The sequence below is a fragment of the Rhinoderma darwinii genome, chromosome 1, assembly GCF_050947455.1.
Source record: "Rhinoderma darwinii isolate aRhiDar2 chromosome 1, aRhiDar2.hap1, whole genome shotgun sequence".
NCBI classification, from domain to species: Eukaryota; Metazoa; Chordata; class Amphibia; order Anura; family Rhinodermatidae; genus Rhinoderma; species Rhinoderma darwinii.
The window spans coordinates 380,266,167-380,286,371 of record NC_134687.1 but is presented as its reverse complement, the minus strand read 5'-3'; the positions used below and the strand labels follow the sequence as shown (position 1 = coordinate 380,286,371).

Sequence of the window (20,205 nt, the reverse complement as noted above, 5' to 3'; positions counted from 1 at the left end):
CTGGAGAACCTCTCCAGAATTCCAGTCCAGGACTGGGGCATGCAGTCGGAGCCAAGGCAGGCCCAGCAACACAGGGTTAACAGCTTTAGATAGGACATAGAACGACAGAAGTTCGGAGTGAAGAGCCCCTACTTGGAGCCTCAGCGGCTTGGTCACAGCTATAACTGGATCCGGCAGAGGTAGTCCATTTACTGAAGCAACTGTCAATGGGCTCTCCAGAGGGGTGGTGGGTATTTGAAGAAGGTCCACCAGGTCTCTACGGATGAAATTAGTAGCGGATTTAGAGTCCAGATACGCAGAGACCTGATGCGTTCTCTCACCGGACACTATGGTCACAGGTATGAACAATTTAGACGGAAGTCCATTCTTACCCAAGGTTGTCACTCCTAGCAACCCTAGGCTTTGGGATCTTTGGGGACACAGGCACACAAGATGGCCAGTGTGGATAACTTACACTGGTCCATTATCACAGACTCCTTAGGAGGATCGACATCTGAGGACAGCAGGGGTTGCTGCAAGGTAGGAGCCAGACTGGGAAGGACTCCCTCCCATCGAACCTCTTGGAGGCGTTCTCGGATCCGTATATCAATCCGGGCAGCCAGAAGGATGAGGTCATCCAGCGTAGATGGCAGATCCCGAGCGGCAAGTTCGTCCTTAATTTTAGGAGCTAGTCCATGCCATAATGCAGCCATCAGGGCCTCATTGTTCCATAACAGTTCTCCCGCCAGGGTGTGGAAGTGGATGGCGTACTCACTCACGGAGGTGTCTCCTTGGTGTAGGTTAATCAAAGAAGCCGCTGCAGATGAGACCCGACCAGGCTCCTCAAACACCATACGAAAAGTCCAGAGGAAGGCTTGGAAGTCACAGGTCTCTGGTCCTTGTCTCTCCCATGTAGGGTTCACCGATGCAAGAGCCTTGCCAGTGAGGAGAGAGATGAGTCAGAAATCCACGACAGGTACTTGCTTCTCCATCATAGCGGTCAGGAAGTGGCAAAGAAACACGCGGGTCAACACTGCCAAGAGGTTTAGTCTGAGGATCAACACTGCCAGGAGGTGTAGTAGGAGGAACGACAGCTTGTGCCTCCTGCCGACGTGCAAGAATGTTCAACGCCTGGAGGAGTTGGTCCTGTCGAGACCGGAGGTCTAGCATATCCGCCTGCATTTCTTGAGACGTCGTCATAGTCTTGAATCGACCAGTGGGGTCCATGGCCTGAGCGTACTGTCACGAAGGGTCTGTGGACCCACTGGGCCGTACCGCCTTGGCGGTAAGGTAGCTGGCCAACAGGGCGCAGGTCAATGTCTATAGTTCGTATAGGTACCCGTGGCAACTCGGACAACAGCAAGGCAGGCTCGGCTGGGACTAGGCAGCAGGTAGACGTCAGGCGAGGTGAAGCAGGTCAGCCGTGGGATACAGCACGACACGACTTTGGCACTGCACAGTGCTCGACCAGGATGCTATGGAACGCAGGGAACAGGAAAAGGAAAACACTAGGAGGCCATCACAAAGCAAACTTAGGAAACATGAACAACGCTCATGCATAGAAGCAGGGGACTGGAGCCCTCTTATAGTCCAGGGTACTCACGGGTTCAAGCTCATCAGAAATCTGGTGCACGCGCTGCCCCGTTAAGAGTGGGCATGAGCATGCGCGCGCACCCTAAGGGATCTGGCTGAGGTGAGTGGACGCGAGCGCTGGCGTCTCCTGAGGAGTAGCCTGGGGCCAGCGCTTGCCGACTCGTGGCTGCGGCTGTCAGGAGGAAATTGGAGCTGACGGCCCGCAGCCACGGATATTACAAGAGCCCACTAATACTAGTCATTCTTATCTGACATAGATGTAAGTGTAACCAGTCAAACCATTTTTTATTGAGCATAGTGATTATATTACTATTAGGCATTTCATTGTTAATAATGTATCATTATCGATCATTAATCTATTACACAGACCATATATTCTAGGCTTTGTGTCTTATTTATAATCATTGTGTCTTATTTATAATAATTAACATCATTGGAAACATTATACTTCATGTGTCTTAAACAAGTAACAGCATAACTACACCATGTTTCAAATTATTATGCACATTGGATTTAAATGTCATAAACATTTAATTATTAGTTTTTCAATTAAACTCATGGATGATATTGTGTCTTAGGGCTCTTTGGATCATTGTAATCAATCTCAGACACCTGTAATAATTAGTTTGCCAGGTGTGCAATCATAGGAAAACTACTTAAGAAGGACGTTCCACATTATTAAGCAGGCCACAGGTTTCAAGCAATGTGGGAAAGAAAAAGGATCTCTCTGCTGCCGAAAAGCGTGAAATAGTGCAATACCTTGGACAAGGTATGAAAACATTGGATATTTCAAGAAAATTTAAGCGTGATCATCGTACTGTGAAAAGATTTGTGGCTGATTCAGAGCACAGACGGGTTCGTTCAGATAAAGGCATAATGAGGAAGGTTTCTGCCAGACAAATTAATAGGATTAGGAGAGCAGCTGCTAAAATGCCATTGCAAAGCAGCAAACAGGTATTTGAAGCCGCTGGTGCCTCTGGAGTCCCGCGAACCTCAAGGTGTAGGATCCTCCAGAGGTGTAAGTGTGCATAAAGCTATTATTCGGCCACCCCTAAACAATGCTCACAAGCAGAAACGGTTGCAGTGGGCTCAGAAATACATGAAGACTAATTTTCAAACCGTGTTTTTTACTGATGAGTGCCGTGCAACGCTGGATGGTCCAGATGGATGGAGTAGTGGATGGTTGGTGAATGGCCACCATGTCCCAACAAGGCTGCGACGTCAGCAAGGAGGTGGCGGAGTCATGTTTTGGGCTGGAATCATGGGGAGAGAGCTGGTAGGCCCCTTTAGGGTCCCTGACGGTGTGAAAATGAACTCTGCAAAGTACGTAGAGTTTATGACTGACCACTTTCTTCTCTGGTACAAAAAGAAGAACCGTTTCTTCCGTAGCAAAATTATCTTCATGCATGACAATGCACCATCTCATGCTGCAAAGAATACCTCTGTGTCATTGGCTGCTATGGGCATAAAAGGAGAGAAACTCATGGTGTGGCCCCCATGTTCCCCTGACCTCAACCCTATTGAGAACTTTTGGAGCATCCTCAAGCAAAATATCTATGAGGGTGGGAGGCAGTTCACATCAAAACAGAAGCTCTGGGAGGCTATTCTGACATCCTGCAAAGATATTCAAGCAGAAACTGTCCAAATACTCACAAATTCAATGGATGCAAGAATTGTGAAGGTGATATCAAAGAAGGGGTCCTATGTTAACATGTAACTTGGCCTGCTAAGTTTTTTTTGATTGAAAGAGCTTTTGATCTCTGTAAATATGACCTCCTGATGCTGCAAATTCAACAAATTACTATTTTAGTTCTCTTTACAACCTTTAAAATGTTTTGATCTGTCTTGTGCATAATCATTTGAAACCGTGCATTTTGAGTTTTTTACTTCTAAAAAAAAACTGTTATTAGGAGATTTGTTCAATAAAATTCACATTATACTCCAACGGTTGATGGCTTGAAGATTATACTGACTGTCATTTGCATCGACTATTTAGAAAAATCAGCGAAAAATAACATTTGCATAATAATTTGGAACGCGGTGTAATAATGTAATAGCGTAGGGCAAACCTTTAAGCATGTCTTCCTAAATGTCCCACACAATTTATTGCAACAGTTTCCTTTTGTTAGTTAATTGATGGTAAGTAGTATGTTTTTTATAGTTACATGTTACTGCAATAGTAAAATAAAACATAGACCTGTTTCTTAATAGGTGAAAAGGGTTATTTTTAGGCTCTGAGCACTTCTCTAGATCATTAGTTATCTCAGTTAACGCCAGATATATTATTATATTTCTTATATGTGTTGTACTTTGGAAGCCGATGAAGTCTGCTTAGGTAGATTGATAAGTAGAAGACAGTCCAGTAACCATCAATTTCTTTTTCGTTGCAAAAACTTACCAGTGAAAGACTATATGGAGGAGAATAAAACACTAGTGCCCAATATTCCATATGTTAAAACTAACTAATAAAATGTAGATTTTACACCCAAACTAATTATGTTGCATGGCAGCTTAGACACATGCTAAGTATATGCCAGATGTTGTGTGATAGAAAATTATATTCATATAAAGCTGTGAAAAAAAGATTTAAAATGATCTGTTTCATACTATTCACTATCAATGGTTATGAATGTGGAAATACAGAAGTTACACAATTGTTGAATTATTACCAAATTTAACTAATACATTTTCCATCACCTGTATAACCTATGTGAAAAAGTAACTGCCCCTTTAAAATAATAACGTGTTAAACTTATTTAATTTAAGACAAAAGCTCTCCAATAATTTCATATTAGTAGGTGACATTTATTTTGGATTTAAACTTTACCCTCCCTACTATAGAGTCACGGCAAATTTCCTACAGACATACGATATGAAGCCACGATTAGGAAATTAGATAAAAAGAAAGATGTTAAATATATCAGTCTAGAAAGAGTTACAAATCCAATTCTAAGGCTATGGGATTCCATCGGACCACAGTCAGAGTCATTATGTCCCAATGGAGAAAATTGTAATAGTGATGAATCTCTGCAAGAATGGCCAGCCTGCCACAATGACTCAGAAACAACTCATCCAGGAAGTCACAAAATATCTCAAATAGACGTATAACGGCAAACCTATCTTAGCTGAGATAAGTGTTCATGAAACTGGACAATAAAAGGATTTATGACAGAGGAGTCAGGCAGAAACCACTGCTATCCAAAAGTAGCATCAGTGTAGCTCTTACTTTTGAAGAAAAACACCTGGATGATGTGGTTATGAGTCAAAAGCAGAACTTTTCTGACTACATAGAGCCCATTATATCTGGTGTAAAGCAAGTATAGCATTTCATAAGTCAGAGCATCATACATTATATTCTGTGATAGCATAAGTATGTATAACTGACCGTACACTGAAGATGAAGCATAATTTGAGTAGCACACAATGATCCCAAAACGGAAAAGGCTACACCTAAATGGCATCTAAAGATTAAGACTGGCCTATTCAAAGCCCAGACTTGAACCCAAAAGAGATGTTGTGGTAGGAGATGAAAAGAGCAGTCCTTTGCAGAACTGCTTTAATTCATACAATTTGGTTAAGAGTGGGGTAACATTCATCTGCAGTGATATGTTAAAGACTGATATCCAATAAGCATTTGATCCCAACTATTGCTGATACAGCCAGGTATTCATATTAGGGTTACTCTCTAGGCTCCTTACTTTATGGTGATCTTCTTATAGACTTGTGAGGAGGAGAATCTGAGGAGGCAGAGCTGCGGTGGGGAGGGAGAGAGGAGCAGCCTGAACCAATGATGAGGCAGGAGGTGGATTTCAGACTTTCTCAGACTCCACGTAGACACTGTAGCTAAGCTAAACACGTAAGAGGGTAAGCGGTTGGCACTACCTCGCACTATGGCAATACACTGTGGAACACTATGCTGCTGGGATCTGTGGTCATATAGCCGCTGCTTTTCATTGGTGCTCTGTGCTTATGTCAAGTCAGATCCAAGCATATAATAAAACGAAATAGAAAGATGCACAACACTCACCCTTCCATATTTTCAAACGCAGCTTTTTATTTAGTGTGGAGGCAGGTTAAGAGCAGGAGACTAGCGCATGACAGTCGGCCTACGACCATTTTGTGTCCTCCAGACGCTTTCTCAAGGCCTCGTTCCAGTGTATCTCATCACTGTACATTTCTATGACTGCAGTATGGCTAGACAAGGGGCGGACATAGCCTGCAAGGGAGCCCACTGCCACCCTAAGGATATGTTCACATACTATTAACTTGAGGCTGAAAAATCAGCCGCTAAATCTGCCTCCGTAATCAGCATTTTTTCCAGGGTGATTTTGAATGTTGGTTTTAAAATGGAACCGGATTTTGGCACGGTTTTTTACTACGCTTTTTTATAAAACAACCCACTGAAAGTTTTGACTTTGAACAGTAAAATCAGTGTACTGGTTTTGGTGCCTTTCAGGGCACAAAACAGCGCTCAAGGAATTCAGTGTGTTTTTTCCCGTATCCTATTTATTTCAACGGGAATTTTCGGACAAGTTCGGCGCCTAGATAGGTCAGCAACGTTGAAAACAATGGGGGGGGGGCAAAATAGAGGCATTTTCCATGCTGATTCCAACGCTAAAAAAAGCATCTGAATCAGCTTGCAAAAAGAGTTGTGTGAACAAGACCTAAAAGCCACTAGCATCTTCCTGCTGTCTGTTAGATTGCATGTAAGGGACTGAGCTAAAGAATTTCATGGCTCACAGTAAGTAGTGAACCATTAGAGAGACAGAAGCGGGGTGCTCTGTGATGAACTATTGGAGAGTAAGGTGCCCATATACTGTTCTTGTACAGGGGCCCTGTGCTGTCTTTGTCCACCCCTGACCTAGCCATTTCCTACCTCATTTACATGCTCATCTTTGCATATTTTCTCAGTGTAAATGTTGTGTAATATATTGTTGACCATCTTTGTGTTTTTGAGTAAGCGCAAAAATAATAGTTTTCCTCTCTGTGTTAAATCTGTTCCTCTCAAAGTTAATGTTTAGCTTCCATTGAAAACAATGCATGAACTTCCTTTCCCTAAATAACATTCCAAGCAAATCACATGCCTTGCCACTTGTTCTGTTTTATTGCAATCAGAGCTGGATGTTTGCCCATGGAGCCGGAACTGTCTTCTCTGGATCAGGAGTAAGATTCTTCTCAAATAAAGTCATACATGTCTTGGATTGTAGAGAACCGACAGAATCACTTGATATATGATATGCCAAATAAATGTAGTGGAGTCCAGATTAGTAAACAGGTCCTTCTACAACATGAAAGAGGGAGTGAAATTACTTTAGGTTAATGTTAAATAGGAAGTAATAACTTTGGGTCCAGGTAATAAAATTAGTAAATGATGTAAAGGCTTAAAAAAACACAATAAAGCAAATGTATGAGCAGGGATTACCGAATAGTGTCAGCCAGTGGCACCACGGTTGAATATATGGGAAAACCTCTCACCTTTAACTTTCCAATCTTACTAAGGCCCCATTCACACAACTGTAGTTTTCATCCATAATTCGGGATACGTAATTACGGATGAAATTGCGGAACACATTTATTTTTATTGGCCGCAGACACTTTTCGGTATATTTATGAATGTGTGTCTGTGCCGTAGAAATGATCCACAAAATATAGAACGTGTCCCAGTCTTGTCCGCAATTGCAGCACGGACTCGCCCATAGAAGTCTATGGCGCTTCCGCAATTGCAGACAGCTACGGATGTGTATCCGTAGCCGTCGGATCCATATTTGGGGACAGAAAAAACCCTTACGATTGTGTGTGTGAGGTCTTACAGTGGCCTAATACTCATAATATTGTTTTTTCTTTAACTCCTTAAAGAAGCAGCTAATTTTTGCTTTCAGATTGTATTTTTTCTTCTTTGCCTCACTGCATTCCGTAGGCCATGCCTTTTTTAATTTTTTTGCGGCCATTGCTGTGTGTATTTTTTGGGGTACCGTTTTTTCAGTACAAAAAATTTAGCTTTTAGTGCAAACTTTCTGTTCAAGTTCTAGTGCCATGCCATTTACAAACAGGGAGATAATGCAGGATAGCCAAAATCTAGTTTGAAAGCCTTGTTGGCATGTTTAGAGTGGGGAAGGGGCTGTTTGCCATGTTTTAAATGCTGTAAATTACAGTTTCTTGCATTGTGAAGAACTGAAAGGTGGCAGGTTCTCCTTAAATGGTCACTAACTTTTCAATAACTGCATTAATCAATAGTATGAGCGAATATAAGAAACTTTGTAAAATATCTTATTAGAGAAAAATGCCTCTTTCTCTACTTATCAGTCCCCCCATCCCGCTCCTAACTATTCACGCACTCTGAATTTACAGATTTTTCCATCTCCTCAACATGAGATGAACTTTCAGCTCACTGAGGCATTAGGTTACAGCTGCGCATAGAAGTCGATTGGAGAGGGGGAAAAGGGAGCAGAGAAGGAGAGAGAGGCAGAGAAAGACACAGACACTGCAGCAGCTTCTAGGAAGTGTTATTTCTCACCGCAGTGCTGGATTCACAGCTACACTGCTCAATACTGCTGTACAATCTCCTCCATGCTGCTTTTTCCATATATGTGATATAGTGTGCAGTGTATAGAAGACATGATAACCGACCACTAGATTAGAGGCAACTGAAAATTAGGGATAGATCCTGCAGAGGTGGTAAAAAATTGCAGACTACGAGCCATATAATGGTCAGAAATAGTGTTATTCCTCATGTACACACATATGACAGCTTATTCTGAAAAGTCACCTGAAAGGTTAGGTACACTTTAACCCCTTCCCGACATTTGACGTATCCATACGCCAAAGTCGGGTAGGGGAAGTATGGAACGGAATCCCGCTCATTTAACTCGTTAAATGCCGCAGTCAATAGCGACCGCAGCATTTAAATCATTAGAAAGAGGGGGCAACCCCCTCTAACAGCTCATCGCGCCCCCTGCAATGCAATCGTGGGGTGGCGATGGTTGCTATGGCTGCTTGGGGGCCTAATGAAGGCCCCCAGGTCCGCCATCTTTGTGCTCCTATTACGTTACAGAAGTGTCAGGATTGTGAATAGACATCACGTCCTGGCTGGTAGTGATGTCTATTAACTCTCAGGACACTTCAGTAACTTTAGTGTGTGTGTATGTGGCTGCACATAGTGATCTAGTAAGATCACTATGTGCTGTGTAAATGAATGGAGAGAAGTGTATGACGCTGATTGGTCTGATTGGTCAGCGTCATACACTTCTCTCCACAACGCCAAATTGGTGAAAAAGTAAAACACGACCAGTTGTCTATTAAGAAAGTCATTAGCATAAAGCTAAAATAGGTCATAACTCATAATAATAGTTTTTCTAAATAAAAAACACTGCTGTGATCTACATTACAGCGCCAATCACATTATGTAGAAGATAGGGCACTTATAATGTGGTGACAGAGCCGCTAAGCTTATTAAGTTGTAAGGTGGTTCACTTAGCACCATCTAGTGGCAATATAGATGCAAATATACATGCTAATAGCTGAGAGTTCATAGAAAAGTCCAATGAAATGGATCCTGGGATGCACCACCATTCTCACAGAGATATTTAATCTTTAAAGCATACAGTAAAATGGCTAGACCATTGTGTTTTTAATAACGGCATACTCCCATATAACATCTACGGCAGGTATTTGGGGAGTCAAAACTGTGTATTTTGAAATGTTGCACTGTATATATGCTATAGTTCACACACAAAAGCACCAGTGAAGTAGGATTAAAAATACTTTATTCAGTCATGTCAGTCATGATTCGGGCCTCACTAGGAAACCCAATTTAAGTCACATAAAAGTTTACTGACTTTTAATTTATAGGTTCCAATTCCAATACACAGTTAAGTACCTAAAGTACACAGCTACTGTGGGGGTACATATCAACAGGTTTACACCTGTTTTCTGGCATAAAAAAAATCGCACATTTTGGTTGGTGCACTAAAATTTTAAACTTTTTACTTTTCTTGCTACGTTCCAAAGGTGGCGAGAAAGAGGCATTGTTTAGCAGTAGAGGACGGGGCCTTCACTAGAATGACAGATTTATCAAAATTTACACCAGAAACTGGCATAAGTTATGCCACAAATCTACATCTGCTCATATCAGGCGTATATTTACATTTATTTTGCACGGACAGCCAAAGATGTGCCAAATATATTAAGAGGTGTGCACCTCTTAATTTATTTGGCACATTTTCACCATAGTAAATTAGCTTGAGAATGGTGTTTGACATGCCAGTTTTAATATATTTTCCCCACTGTGTTTACCCGGAAATGAATGACATGACATTACGGAACACTACATAAAGTATTCACACTTCAAGTACAAATGTAGTAGAGATAAAATTGCAATTTAACTCTTTCTTGTGTGCATCAGAGTTACAATTACTGTGTTCACTTTCCTTCAGTTCCAGACAACCATAGATAACATATTGTAATAGGACAGTGAGTTGTGCCAGATGACAAGCTCAGCTCTTCTGCACCTGTATGTCTTTGTTAGTGTAACCACCATTATCTTGCATGCACTGCTGTATTGTATTATTTGGAAATATTATTCATGTAAGATAGACCTCTAACAATTAAATTTCTGTTTTCCTTAAGATTGGAGAAGAAAAGTGAAGACAACTTATAACACTATGGGACAGAGGAGTGAAGAATCTTCATGGATAATTCTTGTTTTATTTTGTGGATGTATAGGCCAAGATATCTTATGTACTTTATTTTTTAAAAGTGTAATTTAATAATAGAACGCATTAAGGAAATCTCTTTAATCTAAAATGGCATCAAGATCAGAACAAGTGGAGTCATTCTGCTTAGAGGGAATGCGTCTTATTACAAGGGGCTCGCAGCTCTGGAGAAAAGATTCAATATTTGCTATGGTGATGCATCATGTTTTGCTTCTATGATTGTGGGGTTATGAGGCAACTCTAAACACATGCAGTATTGTTTTACTGCTACCAATGTGAAAAATACCAGTTAAAAAAGTTTACTAAGCAATAAAAATATTCTAGCACACACAATATTGCCCCTTTATAAAATTAACCACTCGTCACCAAAACCAATGTCCATCATCAGTGCCGGCCTTACACAGCATATCATACAGTGTACCAATACAATACGGTGCCGAAATAACAGTACATTGGCCAAATAACACACAGCTGCCTACATAACAACACTATACAGTGTAACGACCACCATACTCTGCAAAAATAATATACTATACTGTGACTAAGTAACAGCGCCATACAATGCCTAAGTATATATCACCATACAGGGCTCAAATAATACCAATGTATGGTGACCAAATAACAGCTTGATACATAAAGTAATGTAGTGCTATACCATATCTAAATAATACAACGTTCAGATAAATAAATCGATTCCTGGTTGTCGCAGATCCTGTGCAATTCACATATCATACACCCCTACGGCTAGCCCGGTGCATAGTGAATATTGAGTCCTTCTATATTAATACTGAAAGGAACCTTAAAGTGAAAAATACATACATATAGCTGTTTATTTTCTGACACGCTAGTGACACTTTACCCGCAACATGGTATAAGCTGTGCACATACAAAACCATAAACCACAGCATGCTAATAGTCTCAGAATATATATGCATAAATGTATACATTGCAATGTTTTGTTCATTATTACTCAATAATTGTTTCATTCACTATTATGAGGAACACATGGAAAATAAATGTAACACTGTAAAAATGATCCGTCCTTAAGGAAAATGTGTAAAGAGAAACTGTCACCTTCCATTCTTTATGTTATACATTTACTCACTCATATCCCAAATATATAGTTGCATATGGTTAGTACGGTGTTACCATTTTGATACATTAACAGTTGCAGGCTCTAGATAGGTCTCTTAAATCTGTGGTGATTTTTTTTTTGGGCAACGTGTTCTGTATTACAGAATTTTTCTCCACTAGGAGTGTTGCCTCTAGAGCGGAATACGCTGCCTCATTAAGACACAATATGGCGGCTCATCGAATACAGACCCATAAATACTGGTCCCATGTGCATGGACCTTTACTGTCAGACCTGTGGTACCTGGTCAAATGTACAACTAATTAAACATCTGTCTCTGAGAATAAAATATATTACATCTACGTATGTGGTTAAATTAGTTTAGACGACGGGCAAGAGCTGATGACAGATTTATGACTAATGGATCAACCCTTTTACTCATTACCTCAGACAAAACACTGTTTTCTGCCATTCAGAGCACCAATTTTGTCCAGCTGTACAAATAAAAAAATTAGGTCCGGTGCCAACCTGTTCATTCCTAATACCCACGCCAGACTTAGTATTCAGTATGTTAGTACACCAAATAATCCTATAGACATCATATATTAATATGGTTCCAACAGATCAAGTATTTATGGACCTCTGCGTTGTAATGATTCACTTAAACAGTTAAATGACTGGGCTATGTTATTTATTCTGCAAAATGTAATATATATGCAACCACTTGTGATTATTCTGAGTTGGCATTGCAGAAATACTCATCCTGAGTTTACAAGTTATTAAAAAGGTTTTCTTAGAACATACAAATAAAGCGTGTGTAACAGAGCATAGGACAGGTGCTCTCATTTCCTAATGTAGGGTGTGTTATAATTTAGTCCCGTATAAAGTGCTGATCTCAGGAGCGTGACTGCAGGAGAAGAGTGTTGACCTAAGATTTTACACAAAGAGCGCTGTGTACATATCCCTGGAGGTTTATTGAATCTCAGCTCAAAATGCAACCATCTGCAGTATAACATTGTCTACAACAAAGTCAACAAGTAGAATTTGGTTGGCGTTAGATATATGAGGGTATATTCACACAAGCAGGTTTTGGGAATTTTCTTGCCACAATTATGACAAAATTGTGGCAAAAAAAACCCGCAAAACCTGTTTGTGTGAATATACACTAAGGGTATGTGCACACGGTAGCAGGCATTTACGTCTGAAATGACAGACTGTTTTCAGGAGAAAACAGCTGCCTCGTTTCAGTCGTAAATGCTGTTCCTCGCATTTTGCGAGGCTTCTCTGACAGCCGTAAATCTTGAGCTGCTCTTCATTGAGTTCAATGAAGAATGGCTCAAATTACGTCTGAAAGAAGTGTCCTGCACTTCTTTTGACGAGGCTGTATTTTTACGCGTCGTGGTTTGACAGCTGTCAAACGACGACGCGTAAATGACAGGTCGTCTGCACAGTACATCGGCAAACCCATTCAAATGAATGGGCAAATGTTTACTGACGTATTGTAGTCTTATTTTCAGACGTAAAACGAGGCATAATACGCCTCGTTTACGTCTGAAAATAGGTTGTGTGAACCCAGCCTTACTGTAACTAACAGGCTGATCTTCCGGAATTAGAACCACTCTTGGTTGTGGGCTGTTTGCGGTATGCAGCTCAGTAAGGCTGGGTTCACACGACCTATTTTCAGACGTAAACGAGGCGTATTATGCCTCGTTTTACGTCTGAAAATAAGGCTACAATACGTCGGCAAACATCTGCCCATTCATTTGAATGGGTTTGCCGACGTATTGTGCAGACGACCTGACATTTACGCGTCGTCGTTTGACAGCTGTCAAACGACGACGCGTAAAAATACAGCCTCGTCAAAAGAAGTGCAGGACACTTCTTTCAGACGTAATTTGAGCCGTTCTTCATTGAACTCAAAGAAGCACAGCTCAAAATTTACGGCTGTCAGAGAAGCTTCGCAAAATGCGAGGAGGAGCAATTACGGCTGAAACGAGGCAACTGTTTTCTCCTGAAAACAGTCTGTCTTTTCAGACGTAAAAGCCTGCTATCGTGTGCACATACCCTAAAACATTCATTTGAATGGCCCTGTTTTTGGAAAAAAAAGAATAGATGTTCTAATCTCATACAATCCCTTTGGAACATTAGGTTAGAAATAAGTAGCAGAAAGTGCATTATCCATCATTGAGATCATAATCCATCTACATGTGCTGCTCTAATAAGCATTATACACGGACATGAATTGAATAAAAACGGTATGTTCTACAATGCTTATTCATTTATTTTGCAATTTTCAATGACAATAATCATATTAAATATCAATACAGACCTAGAGGTTTTCAATAGTTCAAACAATGGCAGAAAATGATCAAACGTGACATATCACAATTTATCTTCTTAAAATGTAATTGTGGTCAATTTATCTTCTTAAAATGTAATTGTGGTTAAAAATTAACAGTGGGTTGATAATGTAGGAATGTTTTTTCGGTAAAAAAAAAAAAAGGAAATATAATATACCTATGGGTGTCATGTATCCAAATACTCAAACATATACTTTTTTTGACGGGTCTGTTAAACATATCCAGCAAAAACAAAAGTATGCAGAAATTCCCGAAGTGCATTTACATCCCTTATTTTAATGCATATGCTTTTGTAAAGTTCAAATTTTCTGCTCTATTAGTGCAACTCATCCCACTTGTCAAGAGAGATGACATAAAATCTGAATCTATCAGAAATGGCTACTTATGGAAATATCCATTATAGTAGTGTAGATTCTCCTTATCATAATAAACTGTCATATATTCAGGCCTCATGCACACAGGTTGTCCAGAGCCCTCATACGGCTCCAATAAAAATCTACTTCCGAATGCCTCTGATTTTATATATAGACTTTTTATATGTTGGATTCCATATGATTCCGACAGAGAAATAAATGTGTCATTCTCCCCTAGAGGCATTATTTCTAGGCTACAATATCTTCATAATACAGCACCACCCGGAGGCACCATATGACTGCGCACTTCTCTAAGGATTATATTTTATTTTAGTGCCATATAAAAAAAGATGAGCTGGCTACATAGTCAAATATAAAAAAATAGGTCCCAATCCACGCTCTTTGCACATGAGTTTAACCAGTGTTCATGACATGCCACATGTATTTATCACCTTAGGTGTCATGTTATGGTTGTATGTGCTTTCCTATGCTATCATTACTGCGTAATTCATTGTCAAATGTTTTATTAAAGAGATATCCTTGAGAAAAAAAAACTGTTTTGAGGTTTTTTTTTATAATGGGTAAAGTAAATTAATCCCGTGTCTGCTGAAATCCATTTAATATAAAATGTACGTGCAAAGTATCAAAGCATTTACTGAGAAATGCATAATTGCGGATTCAAATTTGTGAGACCTGTATCAGACACAGCATTTAGCTGCATTTTCTTTTTTTTTGGGGGGGGGGGGGGGGCTAAAACGCTGCCGCTAAATGTTAGTTGAAAGTCTATAGTAAAATATGAAAATTTGTATATACACAGTGTTTTGGTTTGTGCAGTTTTAGTGGCATTTTTATGAAAAATTTTATTGAGCCATTTTTCTCTATAGGAAAATCCTCACTATAGAATTTTGAAAACACCTTAAAAAGCCTGTACAAAATGTCACAATTACAATACCACTATAACGCATGTATATAATGCTGTAAAAAAAACCTGCCGTTTTTTAAAACTCTTGTGATGGAAGCCTCAGTGATGTTTTTAAGTATCATACATATCAGGTCACCCAAAGGCACAAATATGTTTATTGGTGTTTTCCCCGCTTTCTTACATTATAACCTTGAATTAAAATAGGTTTTTAGGGGGTTTGTACCATTTTATTTACACAACATGCCTACCATTGTAAGGATATGTTCACACAGGGTGGATATGCTGCGTAAAAGGACATAGTGTATCTGCCCTGAACGCTGCATGGAATTCCGGCTGAAAAACTGCACCAAATTGTGGTGCAGTTTTTCGGCCGGAATGTCCACTGCGGAAAACAGCACGTAGAAAAAAAAATCCATAGTTACCCATAGCCATGGCGACGCATCCCTCTGATGTCCTGCAGCCCGGCCTCCCGGGGTGACGTTTCTTTCCATGTGACCACTGCAGCCTGTGATTGGCTGCAGCAGTCACATGGGATGTAACGCCATCCCTGGAGGTCGGGCTGGACGCAAGAGCAGAGAGATCTGGGTAGGTATAGACATTTCTGAGTTGCGATTTTTGGGGCGGAATGGGGAAAACCCACAACCGAAAACCAGCGCTTCCGCAGCATAAATTAACATGCTGCGGATTAATAAAACTGCACTGCAGGTCAATTTATGAACGGTTTTTTCGGCAGTTTTTTTTAACGCAGCGTGTGGATTTGTTCAAATCTCATCCACTTTGCTGCTACTGTAATAAGCTGTGGATTTTCCGCAAATAAATTAGTTGCAGAAAGTCTGCAGTATTTACACTACGTATGAAGTATGAACCCGGCCTAAGGATGCAAAATGTTTTTCACTGTAAAACAAACAATGATTAAAACAAAATACAGAGAACTTTAATATACATAGGTATTCACTCCCTGAAAGTCAATACTATGTGGAGACATCTTTTGCTGCAGTTATGGATACAAGTCTCTATTAGCTTGGTACAGGGGTCTCAGACTCGGCCGGGTAGGTGGGCCACATATAGAAAAAATGGGAAGTTGACGGGCCGCATTACTTTCAAATTTGATACAATACAAACTTATTGTTAATCAATTCGTTATTTGAACTACTATAATAATGCTCTATTACTATAACAATATTGTAACGGCTGACGCACCGTTCCCCGCCTTCCCCACGGCCTCTGCTCCGGTTCCTGCGTCCTCCATTACCGCATGCTCATCCCAAGCTCCACTTACCCGATCCGGACGCACTGCTGGCCCTGGGCGGCGACAGGTAAGTGCATCCCTTACCTTCCTCCGCGGCCGTCATCCTCGATGGGCGGCTGCAGTCACTAGAGGGTGCGCGCGCTGACTCATTCTGTCTTAAAGGGCCAGCGCGCGCCTTAATTCTAAAGACTTCCTATTTAAGGTTCCTCCTTCCATTCATCCATGCTTGTTCAACCAAGTTCCCCGTGAGTTTCCCTGTGCCCTGGTTCTCGGTTTCCTTCCCTTCTGCCTTTGTCTGGATTTCCCGTTGCTGTCCTCTGCCTGAACTTGACTATCCTTGCCTGCCGCCTGCCTTGACCTATTGCTATCCATACCCGTTACGCCGCCTGCCTTGACCTATTGTTTCCATACCCGTTACGGCGTCTGCTGCCTGTCCTGACTTCTGCCTTTCCATCCGACCGCCTCTACCCGCTGTGCCAAGTGTTGCCTGGGTTCCAAGCACCATCTCCCAGACGACATCGAGGATTCACGAACAAACCGGTGAGAACCATTATAGTTTGAACAAGCCATGGATCCCCTTGACACAGCCCTGCCTAACACGGCTGATATGGCTCAGGAGCTTTCTAGACAACGAGTCCGCCAAGATCAGCTGTTTCAGCTACTGCAAAATGTGTCCACTCGTTTGAACGAACTAGCGCCTCCGGCGCCTCCGATACCACCACCACCACAGCAAGCTCCTGTCTACAGTCCTGGACTACATTTACCTATGCCTGCCCGCTATGAGGGAGACCCCAAGACCTGCAGGGGATTTGTTAACCAATGTACCATCCACTTCTAAGTCATGGCGCATCATTTTTCCTCAGACCGGGCTACGGTGGCCTACATCCTGTCTTTGCTGTCTGGTGAAGCGCTGGCTTGGGCATCGTCCTTGTGGGAGAGAAACGACCCCATCATGTACAACATTCAGAACTTTCTCTCCACTTTTAAAAGGGTGTTTGAAGAACCGGGTCAAGCCTCTTCTGCAGCTTCCTCTCTACTCAAGCTCCGGCAAGGAACCTCCACAGTAGGCCAATACGCCAATCAATTTCGCACCCTGGCTACAGAACTCCAGTGGAATAATGAGGCTTTGGTATCTGCCTTCTGGGAGGGTCTGGCGGGCCCAATCAAGGATGAACTTGCTGGCCGAGACCTTCCACCGTCCTTGGATGACTTGATTACTCTTGCTAATCGCATAGATATATGTTTCCGTGAGAGACAACAAGAATCTGCTCGAGTCAATCGGACATCACGGTTGGCACCAACCTTCCAAAGACCTCTTCTGGCTTCATCTTCCTCTCGGTTGGATGAACCCATGCCGGTGGAGAGAACAAGACTCACGCCTGAGGAGCGCCAAAATAGACGCAAGTTGAATTTATGTTTGTATTGTGGTGGTAAAACGCACTTCCTCAAGGACTGTCCAGTGAGGCCGGAAAACTCCAATGCCTAGGGCAAGTAGGAGGGGCTACCCTAGGTGGAATACCTTCCTCTCAGAAGATGACCATTCCAGCAAAACTGTCCTTTGCGGGAACCACTTTCGGCGTTCAAGCCTTCCCAGATTTCGGATCCGCTGGGAATTTTCTGTGCCAGTCCTTGGTAAATCGCTACCAAATCCCAGTGAAAAAATGAACCAAACCGTTGTCCATTGCTTCTGTAAATGGGAGGCTTTTACAGTAAATTATCTATATCGTCACTGAGCCCATTCTCTTGTTAACGTAAGTCCTCCTCTCCTGCCGACGCAAGGTTTTTCTTTGTGGGGAAAAAAGACAGCTCCCTGCGTCCTTGTATTGATTACCGAGGGTTGAATAATATCACGCTAAAGAACAAGTACCCGTTACCATTGATCTCAGAACTCTTTGACCGCCTACAGGGGGTGAAAATTTTCACCAAACTAGACCTTCGTGGAGCTTATAACCTCATCCGTATCCGCGAGGGAGACGAATGGAAATCCGCATTCAACACTCGTGATGGGCATTTCGAATACCTCGTCATGCCCTTTGGACTTTGTAATGCTCCTGCAGTTTTCCAGGCTTTTGTTAATGACATTTTTCGGGATCTGTTGTACAGCTGTGTGGTGGTAAACCTAGATGACATTTTAATCTTTTCTCCCAATATTCAAACTCATCGTGTGCATGTGCGCCAAGTGTTACAGTGTCTGCGAGAGAACACTCTGTTTGCCAAACTAGAGAAATGCCTCTTCGAGAAAACCAGCCTGCCTTTCTTGGGGTATGTCATTTCCGACCAGGGACTTCAAATGGATCCAGCCAAGCTATCTTCTATTCTCAACGAGCCTCGTCCGCAAGGACACAAAGCTGTCCAACGCCTGCTGGGATTTGCAAATTATTACCGCCAGTTTATTCCTCATTTCTCCTCTATGACAGCTCCTATTTCTGCACTGACCAAAAAGGGGGTTAATGCCAAAGATTGGACCACGGAGGCTGAAGCCCTTAAAATTGCCCTTAAAATTGCCTTCTCTTCTGCTTCAGTCCTACATAGACCGGATTCCACCAAACCCTTTGTTCTGGAGGTTGATGCTTCAGCTGTGGGAGTCGGAGCTATTCTTTCACAAAAGACTTGTAGAGGGAGACTGGTGGCCTGTGTTTTTTTCTCCAAATCATTCACATCCACTGAAAAAAAACTTATGGTATTGGAGATAAAGAACTTTTAGCTATTAAATTGGCCCTGGAGGAATGGAGACATTTGCCTGAGGGTGCACGACATCCCATCATCATTTACACAGATCATAAGAACCTCCTATACTTGCAGACTGCGCGACGCCTAAACACTCGTCAAGCTCGGTGGGCATTATTTTTCTCCAGATTCGATTTTCAGCTTCACTACAGACCCGCTGGAAAGAATACCAAGGCTGACGCTTTATCTCGCTGTTTTGACCCCACAGACCAAGAGCCCAGCCCGCAGTTTATTATAGATCCTAAACGTATTGTGATCGCTGCTCCAGCTGAAGTGGTACACGTTCCCCGAGGAAAGACCTACGTACCCCCTAAACAAAGGGATTGTGTTCTTCGTTGGGGTCATGCCTCCAGGGTTTCTGGGCACCCTGGAATCAAAAAGACTCTCAATTTGATTGGCCGTCAGTAGCGGTGGCCTTCCATGTCCCAAGACACTAAAGACTTTGTTTCAGCCTGCTCCACTTGCTCTCAGAATAAATTCTCCCGTTTAAGACCTGCTGGCCTTTTGCATCCTCTACCCGTGCCTGACTCTCCCTGGTCGCACATTGCCATGGACTTCATCACTGATTTGCCTAGTTCTGCTGGGTGTACCATGATCTGGGTTGTAGTGGATCGCTTTTCCAAGATGGCGCACTTCGTACCCCTCTCAGGCCTTCCATCATTTTCCCGATTGGCAACGCTGTTTATCAAGCACATCTTTCTCCTTCATGGTCTTCCTAAGCATATTGTTTCTGACAGAGGAGTTCAGTTTACATCCAAGTTCTGGAGAGCCTTGTGCAAACCGCTGGAGGCCAAACTAGACTTCTCTTCCGCATACCATCCTCAATCCAATGGTCAATTAGAGCGGATAAACCAAATACTTGAAAGTTTCCTCAGGAATTTCGACGACAAGACGACTGGGCAAGTTTACTTCCATGGGCCGAATTTCGCTACAACAACCATATGGGGGAATCTACCCACTCTTCTCCTTTCTTCTTGGTGTATGGCCAGCACCCAGGAATTCCCCTACCAGTCTCTGCGGGCTTCTGAGGTTCCAGCTGCTAACACGGTCCACCGCGACTTTGTACGGATATGGCAGAAGGCCAAGGACTCCATCCACAAAGCCGTAGCCAAGTTTAAGAGCGACGCGGATAAAAGACGCAGGATACCGCCGCAGCTCCTTCCTGGGGATAAAGTCTGGCTGTCCACCCGGTACATACGTCTGAAGACCCCTTGTTACAAGCTAGCTCCTCGGTTTTTG

General features: G+C 42.1%; 1 protein-coding gene across 7 annotated transcripts in view; it reads left to right on the top strand.

Annotated features, from left to right (window-relative positions):
• PRUNE2 (prune homolog 2 with BCH domain) overlaps nt 1–12,574 on the top strand; it is a 444,626-nt gene extending 432,052 nt beyond the window's left edge. For 4 of the 7 annotated variants that reach the window (XM_075828260.1, XM_075828248.1, XM_075828253.1 and 1 more), the window contains one exon: nt 10,198–12,574. In XM_075828260.1, the coding sequence (XP_075684375.1) occupies nt 10,198–10,228 (31 nt within the window). In that variant the 3' untranslated portion in view covers nt 10,229–12,574. Of the gene's footprint in view, nt 1–6,687; nt 6,736–10,197 lie in introns of all 7 variants that reach the window. The other 3 variants (XM_075828238.1, XM_075828230.1, XM_075828264.1) reach the window with 1 other exon arrangement.
• Nucleotides 12,575–20,205: the final 7,631 nt, after the last annotated feature.